The sequence below is a fragment of the Perissodus microlepis genome, chromosome 11 (genome assembly GCF_051167445.1).
Source record: "Perissodus microlepis isolate ML-2025 ecotype Zambia chromosome 11, ASM5116744v1, whole genome shotgun sequence".
In the NCBI taxonomy this organism is placed as follows: domain Eukaryota; kingdom Metazoa; phylum Chordata; class Actinopteri; order Cichliformes; family Cichlidae; genus Perissodus; species Perissodus microlepis.
In genome coordinates, this window is record NC_140471.1 from 22,182,717 (window position 1) to 22,204,434 (window position 21,718).

The 21,718-nt window shown below is 39.6% G+C and overlaps 1 protein-coding gene across 3 annotated transcripts in view; it reads left to right on the forward strand.

Annotated features, from left to right (window-relative positions):
* Positions 1-20,000, forward strand: part of celf3b (cugbp, Elav-like family member 3b) — a 32,304-nt gene extending 12,304 nt beyond the window's left edge. The window contains exons 5-16 of one of the 3 annotated variants that reach the window (XM_084943223.1): positions 10,970-11,018; positions 11,591-11,719; positions 11,807-11,886; positions 12,213-12,368; positions 12,808-12,952; positions 13,608-13,754; positions 14,040-14,105; positions 14,827-14,931; positions 15,085-15,228; positions 15,400-15,563; positions 16,328-16,426; positions 17,992-20,000. In XM_084943223.1, the coding sequence (XP_084799349.1) occupies positions 10,970-11,018; positions 11,591-11,719; positions 11,807-11,886; positions 12,213-12,368; positions 12,808-12,952; positions 13,608-13,754; positions 14,040-14,105; positions 14,827-14,931; positions 15,085-15,228; positions 15,400-15,527 (1,149 nt within the window). In that variant the 3' untranslated portion in view covers positions 15,528-15,563; positions 16,328-16,426; positions 17,992-20,000. The remainder of the gene's footprint in view (positions 1-10,969; positions 11,019-11,590; positions 11,720-11,806; positions 11,887-12,212; positions 12,369-12,807; positions 12,953-13,607; positions 13,755-14,039; positions 14,106-14,826; positions 14,932-15,084; positions 15,229-15,399; positions 15,564-16,327; positions 16,427-17,991) is intronic. The other 2 variants (XM_084943221.1, XM_084943222.1) reach the window with 2 other exon arrangements.
* The last annotated feature ends 1,718 nt before the right edge of the window (positions 20,001-21,718 follow it).

Here is a 21,718-nt window from a genome sequence, read left to right on the forward strand (position 1 = left end):
AGATAGATGTTCCACGTTAATGCAGATAGAAACTGGAAATACATTTGACTGATTATTGTAAGCTTACAAGAGGATTATCTTTCCCATTTGAATAAAAAAAAAATGCATTTCAGAGTAGAAGACAATTGTCAGAAATTAGAGTATGCGAGGATCACTTAAATGTGGTGACCTTAGCAGATCTCAGCATTTGTTCTTGGTTCGGGCTTTCATCAGTGATCACCCCTTTTTTTAAACTTGAATTAATTTACTGTTCCTAACACTCCGTCTTGCATAGATTTTCATGGCATGGCATGCTTTGGCATGAGTTGGCATCTTTTATTTTGTCCATGTCCATGTGAGACTGTCTTTCTCAAAGCTACAGCTTGCAATCCAGACATGGTGTCTCAGCATGTAATATTTATGTGTCTATACTGAAGCGGACGTATAGAACAGGACCATGCCGGGGGGGTGAATGAATGTGTGAATTTGTGTGAATGAAAGGGGAGGTTAAGCGGAGTGGAGGAGGGCCGTGAAGAGGTTTGGGATGAATAGGGGTGCATAGACGGGGAGGGGGGAAGGGTGAGACAGGGGAGGAGTAGAGGAGTTCGGGTTAGAGAGAAGGAGGAAACAAGACAAAAGTTTCCCATAATGAGCGTGGAGGAAGGGGCAGGCGGGTGGTGTGCAGAAGAAAGGGCTTTTTCTGGGTGGTGGAGGAGTGGGAGGGAGTCAGGGCGCACTTCTGTCAATTTAAACAGAGACATCTGTCAGAGGGGGCCACTGGTGTGTGTCTGAATATGTGTGTATGTGATTAGGCAGGCAAGGGGATGACAGGACTTTGGTTGCACCTGGGGTATGACCTCCGCTCTGAGGTCCCCCCTCTAGCCACACTCCAACTTCGTATCTGAATAATGGCCGTTTTCCTCTGACCACAGGGCAATACTGGAGCTTTATGTGACCACATTACACAAACGTAAATCACCACACTTAATAATGCTGCGTTCAACAACAGAAGACAATGGGAACAGGACAACAAGCCTCATACGGGAGACAGAGAAAACTGGGCTTCGGGTTTTGCTTTTAGTTCAGCGACCGTGGTTGTGATTTAGTGCTTTATAAATAAAACTGAATTGAATTACTTAACTAATTTCCTATGACAGCCTGGTCTAAGGCACTTAGAAATTGTTCATAAAGTATGAACAAATTCCGCTATGAGAATATTGATAAAACACTGATTTGTGTGTGATATGTTCATACACATGATTTACACACAGATTTTTGGATACGCGCTGTTAGTAAATGAGGTGTGAAAATGAGGCTGTTGTGCCTTATTTAACAGAAATCTATGCTTTTTTCTGCTGTTTCTGACAATTTGAGGTCAGACAAAAATGTCTTTGTAGATTGAGTAGATTAAATTCCAATTAACAAAAGTAGTTATCAAAAATTATTTTATTACCATGCTGGTGATTTCACTTTGGTTCTAGCTGAAATCTCTTTAGGGAATCCAAAAATGTATATGTGCAAAAAAAAAAAAACCAACAACCATGAAATACTAGTTGGTTGACTGACTTTTAAAAGTACTGCAGTAGTAACTTGTTGATTATAAGATATTTCTTAGTCACCTGCCTTAGCCAGGCCTGAGATAGAGCTGTGCCTTCATATAAATATAAACAAGCCACATTTTAGTAAACTACTCATTTACATACAGTCCCTGGACCACGTCATATGAAGCTACACACTATTCAGATACCATATAGACACAAAACAAAGAACACAAACAAAAGACAAATACATACAATACAATCATACTAAATTAAATATGATCACAGTTCTGGTTTGCTATAAGCCTTTGTGGAACATGTAGAATGTTCCTTTGTTATAACTGGTAAGCTATTCCAATATTTACTTCTGTTCACTGATAGCACAGTTTGTCCAAATGTGGTTTTGCCTAGAGGCACCTCGCAGTGAGTTCTTTGTATAATAAATTCATTTATACAAAGTGGGGAGGGCATTTCTTATATATAAAAAAGGCTCTGTTTTTTTTTATTTCTCAAAGCTGGAAACCTTTTGTTCTTTCAAAAATGTCCCAGAGAGTAAATTTAAAATGACCTTTTATCAAGCTTTTTTATGGCTTTAATGAAAAGTGATCCCGTTGAGGGTCGTTCCACAGACTATTCAGCATGTAAAAAAAATTCACTGAAGAATGAAGAATATAGAGGGAATTTATAACATTTTACATTTAGAAAAATGTAGGTTTGGATTAGCTTGAAATGTAACCTTCAGGGTTATACACTGCTTATGTTAAATTCTATCAACATTATTTAATCAAAATGAGTATAATCCTTTCTCTATTTACCCCGAAGCAACCGAGCTATTTTAGCAACAACTATGACTGAGTGGAATTATTTATTATATAATTATATTTTATGGAGGAATACATTTTAAATTTGTTTTTGTAATTTCACTCAAGTTTCCTGTACCAATAAAATGATATTTATTTAGTCAGTTACAGTTAGTTATCTGAGAAAAAAATATTTTTTAAAACCTAAAGTATATTTGAATAAAATGTGCATTACACTATGCTAGTATCACTTTAACACAAAATATTAATAGTAATAGTGTGAGCAACAGCAAACTTTAGTTTTGTTTCAAGTTTTTGGGTCAGGATTGGATGGTTTCCCTTTATTACTACTTTGTTACATGTTTCTATTACATCTTTCAAAAAGACTATTTAAAATATTTTGTGCAGAAACACTTAAAATACTGAAATAAATGAAAATTCTTAAAGTCATAAAAACTCAGTCTGTAATGTTTAAAAATGAAAAACTATTATGGGGTTATTAATGGCCCCACACAACTTTCATTTTTCTTTTAAAAAGTTTGAAATGTTGTAAAAGAAGAATATGAATTAAAGAGATTTGTTATACAAGCGATAAAGTGAAAAAAGGCTAAAGCGGTATACCTTTTAAAATTTAAAGTGTGAACTATGAATTGTTTTCCAAGAAATAGAAGTTTTAAAAAAACAATTTCATACATCTATTTTATTCCTGTGACATGCAAAAAAGCTAAATCATCACCAGTCAGTGTGGTGTTTTTAGTTCTGTTAGGCTGTTATGTGAACACACAAGTCATTTGCATGTTTTTCTTGCTTTAATTTTCTGGGATCCTGCCTCATGCTGTAACTATCTGAGCATTCAAAAACGTGTCACTGGCTCCGTGTTGAATGTAATCTCAGTGAATATGAGATTTTTGCAATCATGAATTTCTATGGCTCTGAGCAGCCTTTTTAATTCAGCCGTTCATTTCTCAAAAGACTTACACTCCCTAAAATAGAAAGAAGGTCCAAGTGCATAGGTCTAGCAGTTATCCGCTATAGTGCTGTTGGATTATGTTGGACTAAATCCAGAGGATCAAATTTCAGTGAGTGCTCCACTGCTGCATGCAGAATGTTCTCATTGGGGTTTGACAAAAACAGCATATAATATTATAGGGATCAACAGAGTAGTTAGTTCTGCTTTATGGATGGTTTGGTGTCATTACTATGGAGCCTGATAAAGAGAAAAAGAGAAGGAGAAAGAAAAGAGAATATATTGCTAATCCGAGAGGCTGGTGAAGGGTTAACTGCCACACAGAGTATTGAGTGGAGAAGAAGGAGGGCGGACTTCTCAGGTGTGAAGAAGAGAATGAGGGAGAGACAGAGGGAGGAGGGATGAGAGCAGGGGGATGGGCCGCTCAGGAGCTTGTATTGTGGTTGCAGGCCCCCGTTACCAGGCAACGGAGCTGAGCTGAGATGCCAGGTTGCTAGGTAACCTGAGGGATGCAAAGCCTAACGTGGTGTGATAGAGAGACGAGGTGGGGTGGAGCTGTGCTGCCGAGCTGCTCCACCTCAGCGCTCACTGTATCTGTTTCTCGCGTTTCAGTGTCTTCATCCAGCTGTGAATGAGAGGTGTGAGCCAGGGTGTCGCATTTACCATATTCTAAATGTGACACCCCGGGGTGGCTATGCATGGAACCATAACCGGCCACATGTAGTGAAAGCAAAGCTGATGTCTATGCGTTTTCCTTACATTTTGGACCATCTTTTACTGTTGAGTAACAGTAAAATATTTTAAGACTATTACAGCGAGTAGAATTTTTGTCACAGTCCTGATGATTTTCCTTTGTCGGAAAAGTGAAAACTTGGTTAGCATGGAGTATTTTAATATCACTTAAAATTAGGGCTTGATTATGACAAAAATTAGAATCTCAATTCATTATTCAAGGACCGCAAAACTGAATGTAAATGAAAAAAAGGGGCCCACAAGTCAATCTATGCTTTGTGTTGGTCCCAAGTCTGGAAAAATGAGGAGGGATGTGTCAGGAAGGGCAAAGGGCATAAAATCTTTGCAAAAATCAAATATGCAGATCACCATAATTCCACACTTGATCAGTCCAGACCTCGATGGAAGCAGGTTATGAAGAAGAAAAAGAATAGCAAAGATGATAGATGAATTACAAGGCCTCAGTGAGGGTCCGGAGCAGCGTGTAGGCCCGGCTAAGCCCTCTGATATCTGTGAAAAGAGGAGGGGGGGGGGGGGGGGGGGGGGACGTGGCATTTATAGATTTATGACAGCAAGGGAACTGTTCCGGGTGTCGTTCCGCTCCTGAATTTCAGATTAATTATCTCCAAGATTTGTTGGTCACTATTTAGATCACCATGGCTTAATAAGTTAACTTCACTTTTGAAACATAACGAAAATTGCATTTTGTAGTTCAGACTCCTCGAAACTAAAGGATTTCCAAACAGCTGAATTGGTTTCACTACTCTTGGTAATCAAAGTTGCTCTTCCTTTCATCTTGACTTTAGCTGAGCTAAACCTGCCGCAGTCTTTTCCGAGAGCAAGTTTGGTGTTTTAGAGAAATAAGTGCACCGCTGTGAGCAAAAGATGAAAGAACAGCAAAGAAGAGAACAAAACAATTGCTTTTGTTCTTGGACAACTGGAATTGTTTTACTCAAATTATCCATTATCATTTAATTATTTTCAGCATATTTTTCTATAACTACACATCCTTTTTGTGTTTTTTTGTTAATAGATAAATTCAGGAGAGATACAAAATATAGTTATTTGGTGCCTTTAACATTAGGCCACTAGATGTTGAAACCATGGATTTTTAAAAAAAATAATGAAGTAGTTAATCATTTGCCAAAATAACTGCAAAATAATTTACGCTCACTGAATTATTGATGCTTCTCTCTTTAAAAGTGTTTAAAATTCAAAATTTGCATTCTAGCTTAAAATGCCTGCGTGATCACCATCAATTGTTTACCTCTCGCTCATTAATTTTACAATTAATTTGTTTAATCAGACTTACAATGTGCCCTCAACTTTGTTGAGTCCAGAATAAAGGTAGAGTCGTATAAATCAGTCATGTGGATTAGTCTAAAATATTTTTTTCAATATTCACAGTTAGAAACAGTGCTGCCTAGCTTAGTTTTTTGCATGCTGATGATGAGGATGGGTTTACTAAAAATCATGGAGAGAGTAAGAAAGTAAGGCGTAATGGTAAGAAAGAAGAAAAAGAAAGATTAAAAAAAACGCTGTGATGGCTACGTCATCAGGCGGGGTATGAAGGGATTATGGAGCTGCGAGTCAGGGGGAATTGAGGATAGGCGAGAGGAAGAGGGAGAGAAATAATGCTAGATCGTGGAGAAGGGGTAAAAATAGTTTTCCTTTCTTGTGCACTCTGGAAAATAGACATCTGAGTGCTCCAGAGAGAGATTGAAAGGGGGGAAGGGTGGACAAACACACACGCACACACGCGTGCACGCTCACGATTGAATGTTGTGATTCTGTGCTCTGTAATCAGTTTTATATTACTGTTTGTGATAACATTTGTTTCTTCTTGCGATTTAATGACAAAAAAGGGTCAGAAGAACAAAATGATAACATTGATTCAGCGCCGTCGTTTAATCCATGTCCCAAATAGTGTTTGTGCGCTCACATTTACATGCGCACACTACCCCCTTCCCTCATAACACGCTGCAATGGTTTATTCCACTGATTTTGTGTAGGTGGGGGAGGGGGGGAGAATACGATTTGATTGGATAATCCAAGGATTTAATATCCCCTAATCCTGGCACAATCCTCTCTGCATTACTGCAGGGAGTAAGATTAACAGTATGTGTGTAGTATGTGTTTGCTTCGGTGTGTGCCAAAGGGCGGATGCTCTGAGAAGGGGGAAAACTGTAGTGGATACTGTGTGTCAGTGTATGTGTGTGCGTCTGTGTGTGTTGTCACCTCAGCATGCAAATGGGCTGTGTTTGCATGCCGTACATGATCGTGCATGTGTGTGTTTGTGCGTGTGGATGTGCCTCACACGCACACCATCGTATATCACATATCTCACCCTCATGCGTGGCTTCACGTATGAATTCACTTTCCTCTGAGATATAGAAACTCTGCCTCTCAGGGAGGGCTTCTTAGTATGCAGCAGGACGGATCAAACCACGCTCCAGTATGAAGCCAGCTCCTTGTACGTGTTTGCAGATGGTTACTGTTAATTAAGCCCTAATTGGAACGTGAGTAATTAGAGGATAATTCGACTCGAAAGGAGCGTGTGGCTGTTCATGAGTGCTGGAGTAAAGGAGACAGAAATACAGTGTGAATGACTAGCGGGGACTATACTATGTTTGAATTTTTCACTGGGGCTCAAGGGAATTTTAATTACTACAATGTAGATTCAATCCCTCACCCTTACTTATTAAGACTGCCTTTATCTCTCCATTATTCTCATCTTATTGCTCATATATATTTACACTTACTCAGGGCTCATTTTTCTCTCTATCATGCTACAATAAGAGGACGTGTTAGAGGGACGCTGAACAGGGGAAAGAAGAATTTACATTTAAAAAAATGTCTGGTATGAAAATGTAGGTAAAAGGCAGACCTTTTACATGTGATAACTTTGCATACAAAACCCAAAATCTAATTTTAGCGGTATTTTTATTTTAACCAGGCTTAACCATCAAAGCGGTTTGGAGCATATGATAGCCATGATTCTCCTGTGTCAGAAGAAATCACAGTTAGAAAATGAGCCTCATATTTAAATGTAGGTAAACAGGAAACCTTTTAGATGGTATTTTTTTGACAAGCCACCTATCGCACGTGGAGATGTGGCTCATAGATGTGATTTTCTGTGAAAACAGATTAAGCATCCAGGGTACCGTTTTTTGGGGTTTTTTCGGCTACTCACTGTCAGCGACATTAAAGTGCACTTTTGCTTTTGTTATATATCCTATACCGATGGCGCAAAGGTGGGAAGAAATCAGTCTAGATTGTTTTAGATTGAGACACTTTGAGTGGGTGTAAAATTGATTTGCTTGCTGTCTTTGAATGAGCTTAAATGTGAATTTCAGCCCTGAAAAATTCATGTGGCTACCTCCTTTTTTACTTATCCTGCTTTAAAAAATGCTGGTAAAAATGAGGTGACTTAAAAAAAGCACCAAATTTTGACCCACCCCTTTGTACATCTACATGAACATTTTGAAGCATTTTCATGTAGGGCTTCATTAAATATACTGAAGTTATTTTACAAATCAGCCAATTCTGAGGGTTTCATGATATTCTATGTGTTATGCCCTTATGATAAATGCTCATCTTTCTCTTATTATTTTACAAGGCAGGAAAAATGTGTGATGTTAAAGCCAGCAAACGCTCCTCCAGCACAAATTCTTTGTTTACTCAAAGAGCACAGGAGTCGCCCTTGGCAACCAGCGTTCTTGTTTACCTACCCAGTGTGCCGTCATATGATTGCCATGACAACGATCTCGTTGCTATGCCAATTTTCCAGTGCTATTGTGTCTTTATGCCGGCCGACTGCACCTTTCACCTGCTGCTTTTCCTCATCTCTTCTGATTCTTCCTCTCATCCTTCGCAGTACATCATGTGGGATTCATATTATATGGTTCTATTAAAGTTATACACACACAAACACGCACACAGATACTTTGATAAGCTTTGATTCAGGCCTTAGTTTGAAATCAGGAGGTGTTTCTGTTCAGTCTGTTTCAAGGATGAGCTTGAATAGGCCTAATGAATGAACAAATGGAAGAAGTGATGGATGGCTAGAGGGATAGGGAAAGGGTCAGTGGATGCAGATCCTGCTACAATCAGCCTGCTCTACAACACAATCCGAAATCAATGGACAAGATGGAGCTGATCAATGAGTTTGTATCACAAGATGGATGGCAACTTAGATGGACAGCAAAAGCACCCTGAGCAGGGCTAGGATTATGATGGACGGACGGATGGATGGATGGATGGATGGATTCAAGGTTATGGAAAACGGTCAGGGGGAAGTGTATGTATATTTTCCATAAGTTTATGATGATGCTGACAGCTCGAGTCGATAAAAGTGTGGGGTTAAAAGTACATATCATTCCTTCCTTTGCAGACCCCTTGTGTGCCCATGTTTGTGTGTGTGTGTGTGTGTGTGTGTGATGGCCTTGTCTTAGATCAATAGCTTTGTGGTGACAGCTAAGAGCTGATTAATCAAATGTATGGATCAGTCTCTTGCTGCTCTGCCCTCTCTTCAATTACCAGCTTCATTACATTGCCTTAACACCCCACTGGGACCTCTCTCCATTCTTTCTCTCCCCTTCCTCGCTTTCTTCCACCGTACTTCTCCTCCTCCTCTCTGTCTCTTCCCATCTTTTTTCTTCCTCTGTTTTTATCACCGTCTTTCAATAACTATAGATGTAAACTACATATTATTGAGCTTAAAATCATATTTTGACTGGCAGTGAGGTATTAATATATACATGGATTCTTTCTGAGACCTATATATAATAATATAATACTATTATTATAATTTCCTCATTACTATTATTATTATTAATGTGTTAAAGAACAAACATAGCAAATCTCTGCATATGAATGAAGATTATATTCCTCCACTTTTTAGAGTAATGTACCCACAGATAAGAGCTTTTTGGTGAGATCCATTCCTGTCCTTTTTTAAGCAATACCTTATGTTTTTTGCTCTATGTTCTTTATTTGTTCTATTTTGATTTATTTTTTGCTTACAATCAAAAAAGTATATAATTAATAATAAATAGTTTTAGAATTTATTTTGAATTTATTTTGCAAAATGTGAAACTGTACTCCATGAGCGTGTTTTCTTGCTGTATATTTAGATGTCACTTCACTGGCTCATATCTCCTTTAGCCTCGTCTCCTACCTCCATCCCTCCTTTTGATCCAGCCTTCTTTTTTCTCTTCTTGTTTCCTTCTTTTCATCACCTTCATTCTGCAGCTCTGATCCTCCTTCTCTCTGCCCTCCTTTTCTCTTCCTGTGTTTTTATTCCCATCTTTCAGTAACTCCTCATAGACATAAAGTACCTATTTTAAAGGAAATATCACATTTTGACTGGCAGTGAGACATAAGTACATGATTTCTTTAACATTATTAATTTCAAACTTTTAGAAGTTATTTTGAAACTAGAATTGTCTTCTATGTCTTTGCGGCTTTGCCCTCCTCCCTTCCATCCACCCCCCTGCTTCTCTTCTTGCTTTCCTCTTTTCACCGCCATCATTCTGCAGCCCTCTTCCTCCTCCCCCAGCCCATTCCCCTGGCATTAACACTGTGCCTCATTGCCTCAGTGCTATGACTAAGCACTGTGTGTGTTTAGTATGTTTTTGTGCCTATGTGTGCTTCTACGTGTGTGTGTGCGTCAGACCTGTGTTTCTTTCTCCAAATAGCGAACGAATAGGGGGAGACATGGAGAACGTGTGTTTGCACGCGTGCATTAGCATTCATGGCAGTGGATTGGTGTAGTCGTGACATTTTTTAAAGATAGAGCAAGTCACGACTGAATCACGCCCAGCTCCTCCCTCCCGCCCTCCCTCCATCCCCTATTTCTCTTTCTATTCTTTTTGAATCATCCTCTCAGGGGCAGCTCTGCTTTCATCCTCCCACACTCGGTCTCTCTGTCTCGCTCTTCATGTACTACTTCTTTTTCCAGCCTTTCCATTCATTCCCCAGGTTCCTCTTGGCCTTCCACCTGCCCTTTCAGTCGGTCGAAGTTAGGCAGGGTCCCCCAGGTCTCTCTCTTTCTGTCTCTCGTTCAACATCCTTTTATTTTTAGCTGACTGTGCCTGGTCCTGTTACACACTTGTCATTTCACCCCACTACAAAATCTCTCTCTCTCCCTTGCCTCCCCCGCCTCGTCGCCGTATCTCAACCTCCTCTTGTCCCTCATCTAATCCGTAGTTCTTCAGTAATCCTGATCAGCTGGCCTGCATTCTTAATCTCGTCACTTCTCAATCCTCCTCAGTACTCCTGCATGCATGTGTGAGACAGAGAGACCGAGAGAGAGAGAGAGAGAGTGAGAAATCATAGGTAGTAAGACTGTGTGCGTTTGACAGGGATCAACCAGCCTCGGACAGAGTTCAGACACACCTGTTACCTGCTAACATTCATTTATCTGCTGCTAAAAAAAAATCCCACTTGGATACACACAGAAGCCACATAAAAATATCAGCTACAGTCTATTCATCTTTACTTTTACAACAATATTAGTATTTGTGTCTGATTTGTCATTACACTTGATGCTTGTCTGGATTTCAAAACATGCCACAAAAACTGATGTTTTCCCTGACTCAATATCAGACCTTGGTTATGTACACAGGTGTGAATATTCAGCTAGTTACAGTAATGAGTCTGGGTTATGTTGTTTAAGAGATTTCTGTGCATTTTCCTGGTATTGCTGCCCAGTTGGTGAACAAAAATGATTTTTTTTTTGCTAAAATAAATTAAACCCACCTTTAAAAAAAAAAAAAAAAAAGGTTCAAAATATTGATTTTTCAAAATACCAATTAATGTTTGAGTAAAATATGTTACCTAAAATGTAATGAGAATATTTACTGAAAGTGAAGTCAGTCTTAGAAAACAAATATGTCCAGGAGAGGCTTGTTTATGTTGACCATCCGTATTCCTGCTTGTTTGTCCCTCAGATGAATCGGCCAATCCAGGTGAAACCAGCTGACAGCGAGGGCAGAGGAGGTGAGAAACACGCTTAAACATCCAAACACGTACTCCTTCATACACACACTCGTGTCTTTCTGTCTATGTGACATAATGACATAATGTATTCCCCTTACTGTAAACGTAACCATCAAAGATTTAGACAAAGAAAAAAATCCAAATCTAAATCACTCTAACCAGAACTGTAAAATCAAGCCTGTAATAAACCTTTGACGTTGTGAAGACTGGCCAAAAGGTCCTCACAGTGTAGATGTCCTTGTTTGCCAGATAGAAGGGTAGGTGTCAAGTTGGATCAGATAGAGATGGAAAGTAGTCAACGGGGTGCCTGGCAAGTTGCTTTTTATAAATACGCACACATACATACACATTCAGATCACACTCTTTTCATGCCACTTTCCTGGTTTATGGTCTCTGTGGTCAATACTGCAACCTGGTGGACATAAATTGAATCTGCCATAAAAAGATTGTTTTTTTTTTCTTTTACTGAAGACAGCCTTTACTCTATACCAGCCATGTCGCCAGCATTGGGAATATAACATTGAATTCATAACATTTTCTTCCCTTTCCTCCACACATCCTTGGCCTCTCAGAGGACAGGAAGTTATTTGTGGGCATGCTGGGAAAGCAGCAAAGCGATGAGGACGTCAGAAGGCTGTTTGAGCCCTTTGGCAGCATAGATGAGTGTACTGTCTTGAGAGGGCCTGATGGCACCAGCAAAGGTAAAATGCACTCAAATATAATACCACAAAGTGCTTCATTTCATGCAGTGCCATTTTTATTTTTAATTCAATGACCGTTTGTTACAGGGTGCGCGTTTGTGAAATTCCAAGGACATGCCGAAGCCCAAGCTGCCATCAACAGCTTGCACGGGAGCCGCACAATGCCTGTAAGCAGCATGCACATGATCGCAAATGATAAAATCCATACGCATAAAACAAACAGACACAACCAAATATGTGTATGTACTTCTAAAGGCTTATACAGTGAACCGCAGGGGAGAGTTTGCATTTTTTGTAGGTAATAATGTAATGTAAATGTATTTGCTTTGGCCCTGCACTGCTCATTGTGCCGGGATAAGCGTGAGTCCCACGAGACTCATAAAGGATTAACTGGATAGAGGAAATGAATGAATCAACACGAAGCCTGGGCCCATTAACACCGAAAATTACTTGCAATTGAAACTTAATTCTGTCTTCACCTCTGTCCTCGCAGGGGGCGTCGTCCAGTCTGGTGGTGAAGTTTGCAGACACAGAGAAGGAGCGGGGGCTGAGGAGGATGCAGCAGGTGGCCTCCCAACTCGGCATCTTCAGCCCCATGACCCTCAATTTCCCCGCCTACAATGCCTACACGCAGGCGGTCAACGCACAGGCAAGCACAGACACACAAACATTCGCTGTGCTGCACATGTATGCACCAAGTTTGTAAGGGGAGTGCTGTGCTTATGAAAGGATGTAATAAGTTTGAAGAGGCTATCAGTGGTCTAATTCAGGCTAATGTTATTACCCAGACAACAGAACATACGTCATCTGGCATTAGCTTTCCCGCAACACACAACCATTAACCCACTGACTCAGGACATAATGGCCTTGTAATTAGATCTCTATTCATCTGTTCCTCCATCACTCCCTCTCCCTGCCCCTTCCTCTCATTTTTCTTTCCCCTTTTTCTCCCTCTCTCTCTCTTTTTCCCATACCCATTTAACTGTGTCTTTGTTCTCTCTCACCCTCACTCTTTCTCCCCTCTTTCTCCCTCCTTCTCTTCTACCTCTCCATCTCCTTCCTGTCTCTGCTTCCTTCCTTGTCCACAGCTTGTCCAACAGCAGGCCCTGGTTGCCCAGTCAGCGTACTTGTCTCCTGTGGCAACAGTTGCCGCCGTACAGATGCAGCAGATGGCAGCACTCAATGCCAATGGAATCATTGCCACACCCATTACACCCATCACACCATCCTCGGGTAGGCTTACATGCCATGCGTACTTAAATATATTCTTGGATTATTGGATGTATCTTCTAGCTGTACTTGTCAGTTTGTTATAACATCAAACATGATGCATTAGAATAATAGTCACAACCCTTTTTCCTTTTAATGTTTCATGTTATCAAAAGAAAAGTCTATATTGCTGCTTCTAGGAGTTTAAAGCATTCAGTTCATATTTTTACAGTGTAAGTATAGCAAGATGAATCTCTGAATGAAGGTTTGGTTATAGAAGCAGGTGTACTCACATAGGAAATATAGTTAATGTCCTTCTAGATGCAAGATAGGCCTCTTGGTAGCTATCTTAAAAGGCCTCAAGGCACTTCTTTTGAAGTATTATTTTTAATTCATTTTAATTTTGCTGGTCACTGGGACATAAAAACTGCATGCATAGTGTTGCCAGGGAAGTTTTATCTTTTTTAAAGAACAAAGACTTATTCTAGTTCCCTGACTTTGCTCCCAAATGGGGTTTTAAAATCCTGAAAGTTGTACTTCTACTACCATCTTTCTACCACCAGATTTCTCCCATAAATCTAAATGTTTTATTCTTTAAGAGCCATGTCTCTCATCTCTCTGGTATAGTGAAATATTTGCAATGACAGAGACTCTGTTTTGCTGTGATATCTGTCTGTAGGTACAAACACCCCCCCAACTATTGCAGCAACACCTGTGCCAGCGCTTCCTCCACCGATAGGAGTGAATGGTTACAGCAGCGTGCCAGCTCCCTCCAATGGGCAACAAACAGAAACACTATACACCAATGGCGTTCACCCATATCAAGGTATTTTGATCAAATCAAAGTATGGAGTGTAGAGATATGTTTACTACTGTGATGTTGTGATGAGGACCGGACCCAAATTGCAGGACGCGAAGCAGACAAAGTGAATAAGACTAAACACAATAACAGAGACATAGAAAATAAAAATACAAACAGAAACCAAGAACTCAATAAACACTACATAAACCCCAGGTCCATTACAGATATAGAAATAAAATAAATCACAAGAATTTATTAATATATTGCCTTTTTTTAAATTCTCCTTTTTTAAAAATTTCATATCCCCAGCTCAGAGTCCAGCAGCAGCCTTGGACCCACTACAGCAGGCCTACGCAGGCATGCAGCACTACACAGGTTGGTGTAAGCGCAGATCACAGAACTGATCACTTATAATCATCTGAATTCTTCATAGATATTAATTTCTGTGTGCTTTGCTTACATTAAGATAGACGAGGCATGCAAACAAAATCAGTAGTAAATACATCTGCTCAAAAGCCACTGAAGATGATATGACAGATCTTCACCATATGCATGTCCTTGTAAATCAAAGTTGCACATATGGATCAATTACACGTGGCTCTAAAAGTCACGTTAGCTTCAGTGAAGTCATACACATATCTAATCCATATTCAGCCGTATTATTATTAATGCATATGTGTGTTTCCCAGCCGACGTCTCAGGGAGGAGGTTAAATCAAGATGAGCAGACTTGTGACTTTGTTATGAATGTGTCTGCTCTCAGACTGTCAAGGATAAAAGGACAGTTTGATTGACTGAATTCATTTTGTTTTGATTTATCCAATTTAATTAAGACACAAAAGGCCGGCGATAATGTAACACAGGACATATCATGTGTACATGATTCAATATCAAGGGGAGATGTAATGCGTGTACAGGCTCAGATCAACAGTGTCATTGTCTGGTGAACTTATTCCACTCGTATGTTACAGTTAATAGTTTTCACCTTCAGCAGAAGACGTTTCAGCTCGAACAGAGTGACTCTATTGGACGCTCCTATGTTGCCACTCGTTGTTGTGGTCCAATCATATTTTGTTGCTCCCTGTCTCTCCCAATAGCGGCGTACCCTGCTGCGTACGGATTGGTCGGGCAGCCGTTCCCCCAGCAGCCAACACTTGTTGCCCAGCAACACCAGCAGCCCCAGCAACAGCAGCAGAGAGAAGGTGATGTGGTTTCCTTTCTGGCCGGGGCCACGCCCCTCTCTCCAGTGATCTTATTTAAAGTTTTTTTTATTGCAAAGTTTTTACAGCCTGAGATAATTTATCAAACTCTGCCTACTGTGTGGGTGCGTGCGTGTGTGTGTGGGTGTGTGTTAGGTCCAGAGGGGTGTAACATCTTCATCTACCACCTGCCTCAGGAGTTCAGTGACTCTGAGATGCTGCAGATGTTCCTGCCTTTTGGCAATGTCATCTCAGCCAAGGTGTTTGTGGACCGTGCCACCAACCAGAGCAAATGCTTCGGTGAGAAATGCAGACAGGGGAGAAAGGGGGAGGGAATGGGGGAGGACCGGTTTATCAGAGCGAAGAAAGGACAAGTGGAAAAAGTCATTGGCTGATGAAATACTGTGTTAATTAATGCGTGTAAACCCGCCTGACAAAATGACTAAAGTTAGCATTTTGCCTGTCTTTCAGGATTTGTGAGTTTTGACAACCCAGCCAGCGCTCAGGCCGCCATCCAGGCCATGAATGGCTTCCAGATTGGCATGAAGAGACTGAAAGTGCAGCTCAAAAGGCCGAAGGATGCCAACCGCCCATACTAAGTGACTACTGAGAGGATGAAGAACAAGTGAAGAGAGGTGAGGAGGTGGAGATCAGGTGAAGAGTGGCACAATATGAGACAAGTGAGCCTTAGTATAGAGACAGAGTGCAATCAAGTCCCGCCCAAAGCAAACTAAGCCTAAAACAGTGAAACTCGTTAGTGTGGCGCAGGCATATTGTTACTGATATCCAGTGTCAGTTTTATTGGATGCTCCTCAGATGTTTACAAGACTGTGAATCATATTCAGAAAATGCTGCATTTGTATATACAATTACTTTAACACAATATAATGTTTAAAAAACTAAAATTAATACTGAAATAAATTTTTTTAACTGTATTTTAAACTGAAAAAATAAGCCCAGTTTGACAGCTTAATTAAACTAAATTAAAAAGAAAAATAAAATTAAAAGACATATTTAATATTTAAAACCAAGGATAATATTAAAAAAAATAAAAACTATAATAAATATGAGGAGTTTTTTCTCCCTCCAGTGGGCGTGGTTTTCAGAGTAAGACGCATTGCGCTCTGTCTCTGTGTTGGGGGAGCAAGCGGATAAATTTGGGTTAGTGAGGAAAAAAAAGTGGACAAGGTAACTTAGACTTGACAGTGCACAGCTAACTGACGGGGAAAGCTTTAACCTGACATTTCAGTGAAATATGCTTTGGGTAACTTACAGAAAAACAGCTTAATCAACTCAAGAAGAGTAAATATACTAAAATATTGTTTCCCTTTTTTATTTTCTTTGACAATCTTATTTATTTTCTTTCCTGCTGTTTTGATCTTTTCCTGAAACACCCAAGATCCTTCCGTCCAATCATAATTCACGAGGACCCCATCGCTATGGCAATGGTTGCCTAGTGACCGATAAAGCCCCGACCCCCCCTTCCTCTCACATTGTTGTAAGTTGATTGGTTGGCCTGTGTTTGGGTTGCTGTGGCGATTGATTGCCTGTGTTGGTTGCCCTTGGCAATTTTTGTTCTGTCACCTCGAGCAACCAGCCATGCGTTGACCTGCATGTCCTGTTGCTGTAGTGACCACAGACTGTGTTTGGTGCATTGTGACTTTATTTTGTATTGACCTGTGCACATACTGATCAATAACTATCAATAGCCCGGACTGTACTCAGAATCAACTGATTCGATTGGATACTTGATACTTTGAATCATTTTATAGTAATTTGATCAATTCTGTAGCAACGCTCGTTACTCTTTTCAGCCTCGTTTTTGATCAGTTTCTGTAGTGTTCTGTTTGGTGTGTTTATTATTTGAACAAATGGTTTGGGTAAAGTAGTGAGCGTGGGCATCTGTGTGTACGTATGTGTCTGTGTTACACTGTTAGCGTGTAATACAGGAGAGCGTAATCCTCGTTGTATTGGTGTCTGTACAGAAAGGTGTGCAGAGGCTTCCACGGTGGACTGCTGGAGAAAGCTAGAGCAGCAATACAGTTTACTGCAAATTACATTTACTTGTTTTATTATATTATGCAACATACAGTGGCAGTACATGTTGGAACAGAGGCCATGATGTGGTTGAACAGAACTCTAAATATGGCCACAGACTGGTCCAAAGTATGGGCTACACAGGCCAGAAGAGAGACAGACAAGGTTACTTTCATTTTACTGACAAAGGCACACTGTACTTTGGAGCGAGCATGCATTTTGTTGAGCTGTGCTCTGATAGGCTGAGTTTTTAATCCTGGATTGTGATTTATTACAGTGTTTGATGTGCCACTTTAGTTTTTTTGCTCCTTCGTTTTTCTCTCCTGAGCCATTTTCACACATGAACTCCAGACAGAGTCGGGAGAAACAGGTCACCACATTTCCGAACATGCCCTTCATTACATAGGCCACTTAGGACTCGCTGGAACTAGTAGTAGTGATGGTGAATTCACTGGACAATTACATTCTCTAGTTATACCTACTGGATATGTTTATTTTATATAATTAAGATGAGCACTTAGGTGCATTATGTAAGTCTTCCAGATTTTGCGATACAGGCTAACTTTCATCTGGAGTCCCTGGCAGGTTGAGGGCATTCATAGGCAGGAAAAAAAAGCAAAGATCCAAGGGCACCTAAGCACAAGTAAGAGTCATAATCATATGAACGATAAAACAAAGACATAAACAAAGAAAGACAACATATTAAACACTTATAAAAACTCTCATACAGACACAAAGCGCATTAACACAATTACAAAAGCAGCGACCTGCAACACACTAAATCCGCTTACGTCATGTTTGATTGACATGGACTTTGTACCGGAGAGCAGGCAATTTAAATACTGTTTCAATTTTTCACATTGCACCTATTCCGCGTCATTTCTAGAAAAGTTCAGCGCTGCGGTGCATGTGTGAAAACAGCTTTTTATATATATCCCTATCACTTCTTTTGTGCTCTTTTCTCCCTCTTCCCCTCACCACCTCCTTGCTCCTCATCTTCTTCTTTTCCCCTCCTCTCTCTGTCAGATTTTTTTCTTTCTGCTTCTCTCCCCTCCAGTCTCTTCTTTCTATCCCTCTAGCTCGTGTTTTGAGGTAAAGGGTATGTGGTTACCATGGTGGTATATTAAAAAAAAAATTGTGAAAAAAAGTGCCTCTTGCTTATTGGAGAACAGCCTTCAACTATAGGAATTCTGGGAGAAAAATAACAAGAGAGACTGTGACGTAAATGTAATCCTCCACAAACCCGTAACCTTTACCAGAGAGCAGAAAATGTGTAGCTGCTGTCAGGTCGGTGTTTGGAGGCACTTTCAAATGGCAGCACACATTATAAATAAAGGATTCAGCTTCTATTTCTAGACAAGCTTTTACATAACAAATCCTTGTGGATAATAAGAAGGCCATGTAATACCTCGGTATAATACAAAAAGTTGTGGCCACTTCTTTATCCTGATTAAAATGATCACCCAGAATTTCTATACTGCAAATGCCAGAGAGTGATGCATGTTGGTAGTAGTGTTTGCTTGCTATGAATCGAGGCACATGTTCGTAAGGACACAGAGACATAAGTGCATACCTCTAGATTCTGTAGACTTACTAACACACACACACACATTTACATCCAAACACACACCTACAGTCCCACAGTAACACATTTGAGTGATTTTCACTGTATTGAGTTGCATGATCCAGGCACTGTGTGTGTATGTGTTTAAAGCACCATGAGTTACCGCTGCTGAAAGACAGAATGATGCTTTCTTGTTTGACGCACTCACCTGAGACTGAAGCTAAGCGAAGCTAGCAGCATCCTGAGGTGCAGTTTGCTGCAGGAAGTGTGGCAGTCAGGCCTACACAAGAGTCTTGTTTGACAAGCTGTGAAGATCAGAGAGAAACGCAGAGCCTCAGAGTATTTATAACTCTAACAGAACCTCCCTCCTTCTCTGTCCCTCTCTCCTTTTATCACTCCCTCTACCCTCCAACTCTCCTGCCTTCACAGGTGACCTTTCAGAGTCCAGCCGAGGAGGAATCCCAGGGTTCATTGTGCTTTCAGACTGTCTGCTGCCTGTGAGCGTACGCGGACTGCAGCCACACTCACGCAAACACACAAACATACATCAACACCGAACCTCATAGGGTTCGTGGCTGATATGTACATAAAATGCACAAACACACACACACACACACTTGCTGACACTTACACAAATACACACGCGAGTCAGTAATCTCACCCATACGGCCGAGACCTTGGTTTGACCGTAGTCTGTGTGGAACAGGGTGTTTAGTACAGCTAAGACAACTCAGACCAAGTGAGAAGGGTGAAATCAACCTGCTGATATATCACTCCAATAGACTTTAACTTGTCTATACCATGTCTAATACATGACAAATATAGAGGGACCGATGTTTCATAATAAAAACCCAAGAAAATACAAAAAAGACGACTAAATGAGTAGGTTAGAGAGACTTTGGAGAAGATCCTAATGACCTGTAAATAGTTTAGTTTACAAAGAGCAGCATTTAAAAAACAAGAAAAATGCAAAAAGAATACTACTTTAGATAAACACTGAGCAGGACACAGCAACATTATTATTATTATTATTATTATCATTATTATTATTATTACCACTAGTAACATCATCATCTTCATGAAAGGAAAATACATTCCAAATTGTAAAATGGGAAATCACTAACCTATTTTAAATTTCTACTTAGACTTTAGGTGAAACACGGGGGAGGGAGGGATTGCACTTTTATTCGGGAGGTTTTAATATTTGAGCTATTTTTTATTTATTTACTAATTTATCAATTATTTTGTTTATTGGGAGAAAAGGGGGTTTGAGTGGGTTGCAATATTTTGATTTAGGATTTTCTAGAGGAAAAAAAACAACTTTTGAGGGTCTGTCTCTCTCACTTCTTGCAATCGAGTAATTATAATGTATGTATTAATTATTACAGCAATTATATTTATTTCTAATTTATTGAATCCTGTTTTTGACCCACTCTCTTTTTAAGTTTAAATAAAAAGTATCATACTAAAATGCCTGATGTGTAATCCATGTGAGTGTTTGCATGCATGTGGGAGGGGAAGAAAGGGAGCAGGACTGGTCCAATGAAAATCTGCATTTGGAAGGTTCAGCAAGGAAGAGAGCGCACATCCAACTTTTCACCAGGAGGGGGCATCGCTACAGTAATCAGAGAAGAAGGAGAGAATTGAAATACCAATTAAGCTACACAGCTTGTGATCTCTTTTCATTCTTTATGGGAGCAGGCTACTTTTCTATTAGTAGATGCATTTGTCTTTCTCAGGAATAAGTATACAAGAGTATTATTTCTAATGATTAATTTACCAATAGAGAAAACTATTTAATAATAATGTGATGTGTGCAGACCACATTTTTAAGAAAAAATGATTAAGCTGACTAAATATGAGTCCACAGGTGTGGGATTTGTTAGACCACTGAGAGGATACATTAAGTAAAGGAATTTTTGAGCATCAGACTTTTAATTTCCTGTGCTTGGATTTTAACTCCTTCTATCCTTCAGTCTATGGTGGACATATCTGGATTTAGATGAGGGGATATACACACACAACACACACAGCCGTCTACATAATCCCTATGCTTCTCTAATGTTTCCCACTGAGATCTACAGCTACAAAAGCGTTTCTCTGGCCAAAACAAGTAAATAATTTAATAGGAAGAGATCATTCTGACATTTATTACAATATTGATTGAGGTTAGCAGCCAAAAAAGACCTCATCAATTTTATTATACTACATTTATTTTTTATGGTGCATGAGGCCATTCAAAGATAAGATGTCAAATTGGGAATATTCCAGGATGTGATATTTTCATTACCGCATGGGCTTTCTTAATATTTTATGTTATTCAAGTATAAAATATTCCATTTATTGAAGGTCTTTTATCATAGATTGTGTTTGATTAAACTTTTAGCTGTTGCAAAAAATAGGTAAATAAAGTACATCTCATGTTATTTAACCTATTCAAATACTTGTATGATTCAAAGTTAAGTTAGGACCAAGACATACCCCCACCCCCCGCCCTCACTTTGTGGGCCAAATATAGTATTTAATATAATTAAACTTAAGCACAGCCTTATTGATCTGATCTGAACTGTGACTGCCTGGAACAAACTGTTTGACAGGCTGGCTGTGAGTCAGATATGAAGATCCTTTGACCCCTCAGCTCCTTCTTTTATAGTTCACGTGTCATTAGGAAAATAGTTATGTCTGTAGAAAATATACAAAATAAAATATCCTATTGTAATTATCCTGTTATTATTATTATTATTATTATTATTATTATTATTATTATTATTATTATTATTATTATTATTACGTATTTAAAAATATTTGATTAAACGCCCAGTAAAATGTAAAAGAAAGGTCACGAGTGAGTGGGACATCACCAAAAGATTTCTACATTATAGTAAACATTCAGTCAACAGCAGATGCTACGTCCGCAAATAACGAGGTTAAAGGTCAGCCACGGCAAAGCTTCCAGCCGATCAGAAAAGTATTGTAAGTTACGAAATGTAAAAAAATTGATAGCTTTTTAAATAAAAAAAAAAACAAAATCAAATATCAGACACTTTGGATTAACACGGCTGTTTCGGATACAAAGATTTGGGGGTAAAACTTATTCCGAGCGGAAACAAAACGCGGATGTGTGTGTGAGTGTGTATGAGCCAAATGCTCTCTCATGTGCTTGGACGTCATCTGCGTCCCTCCCTCTCC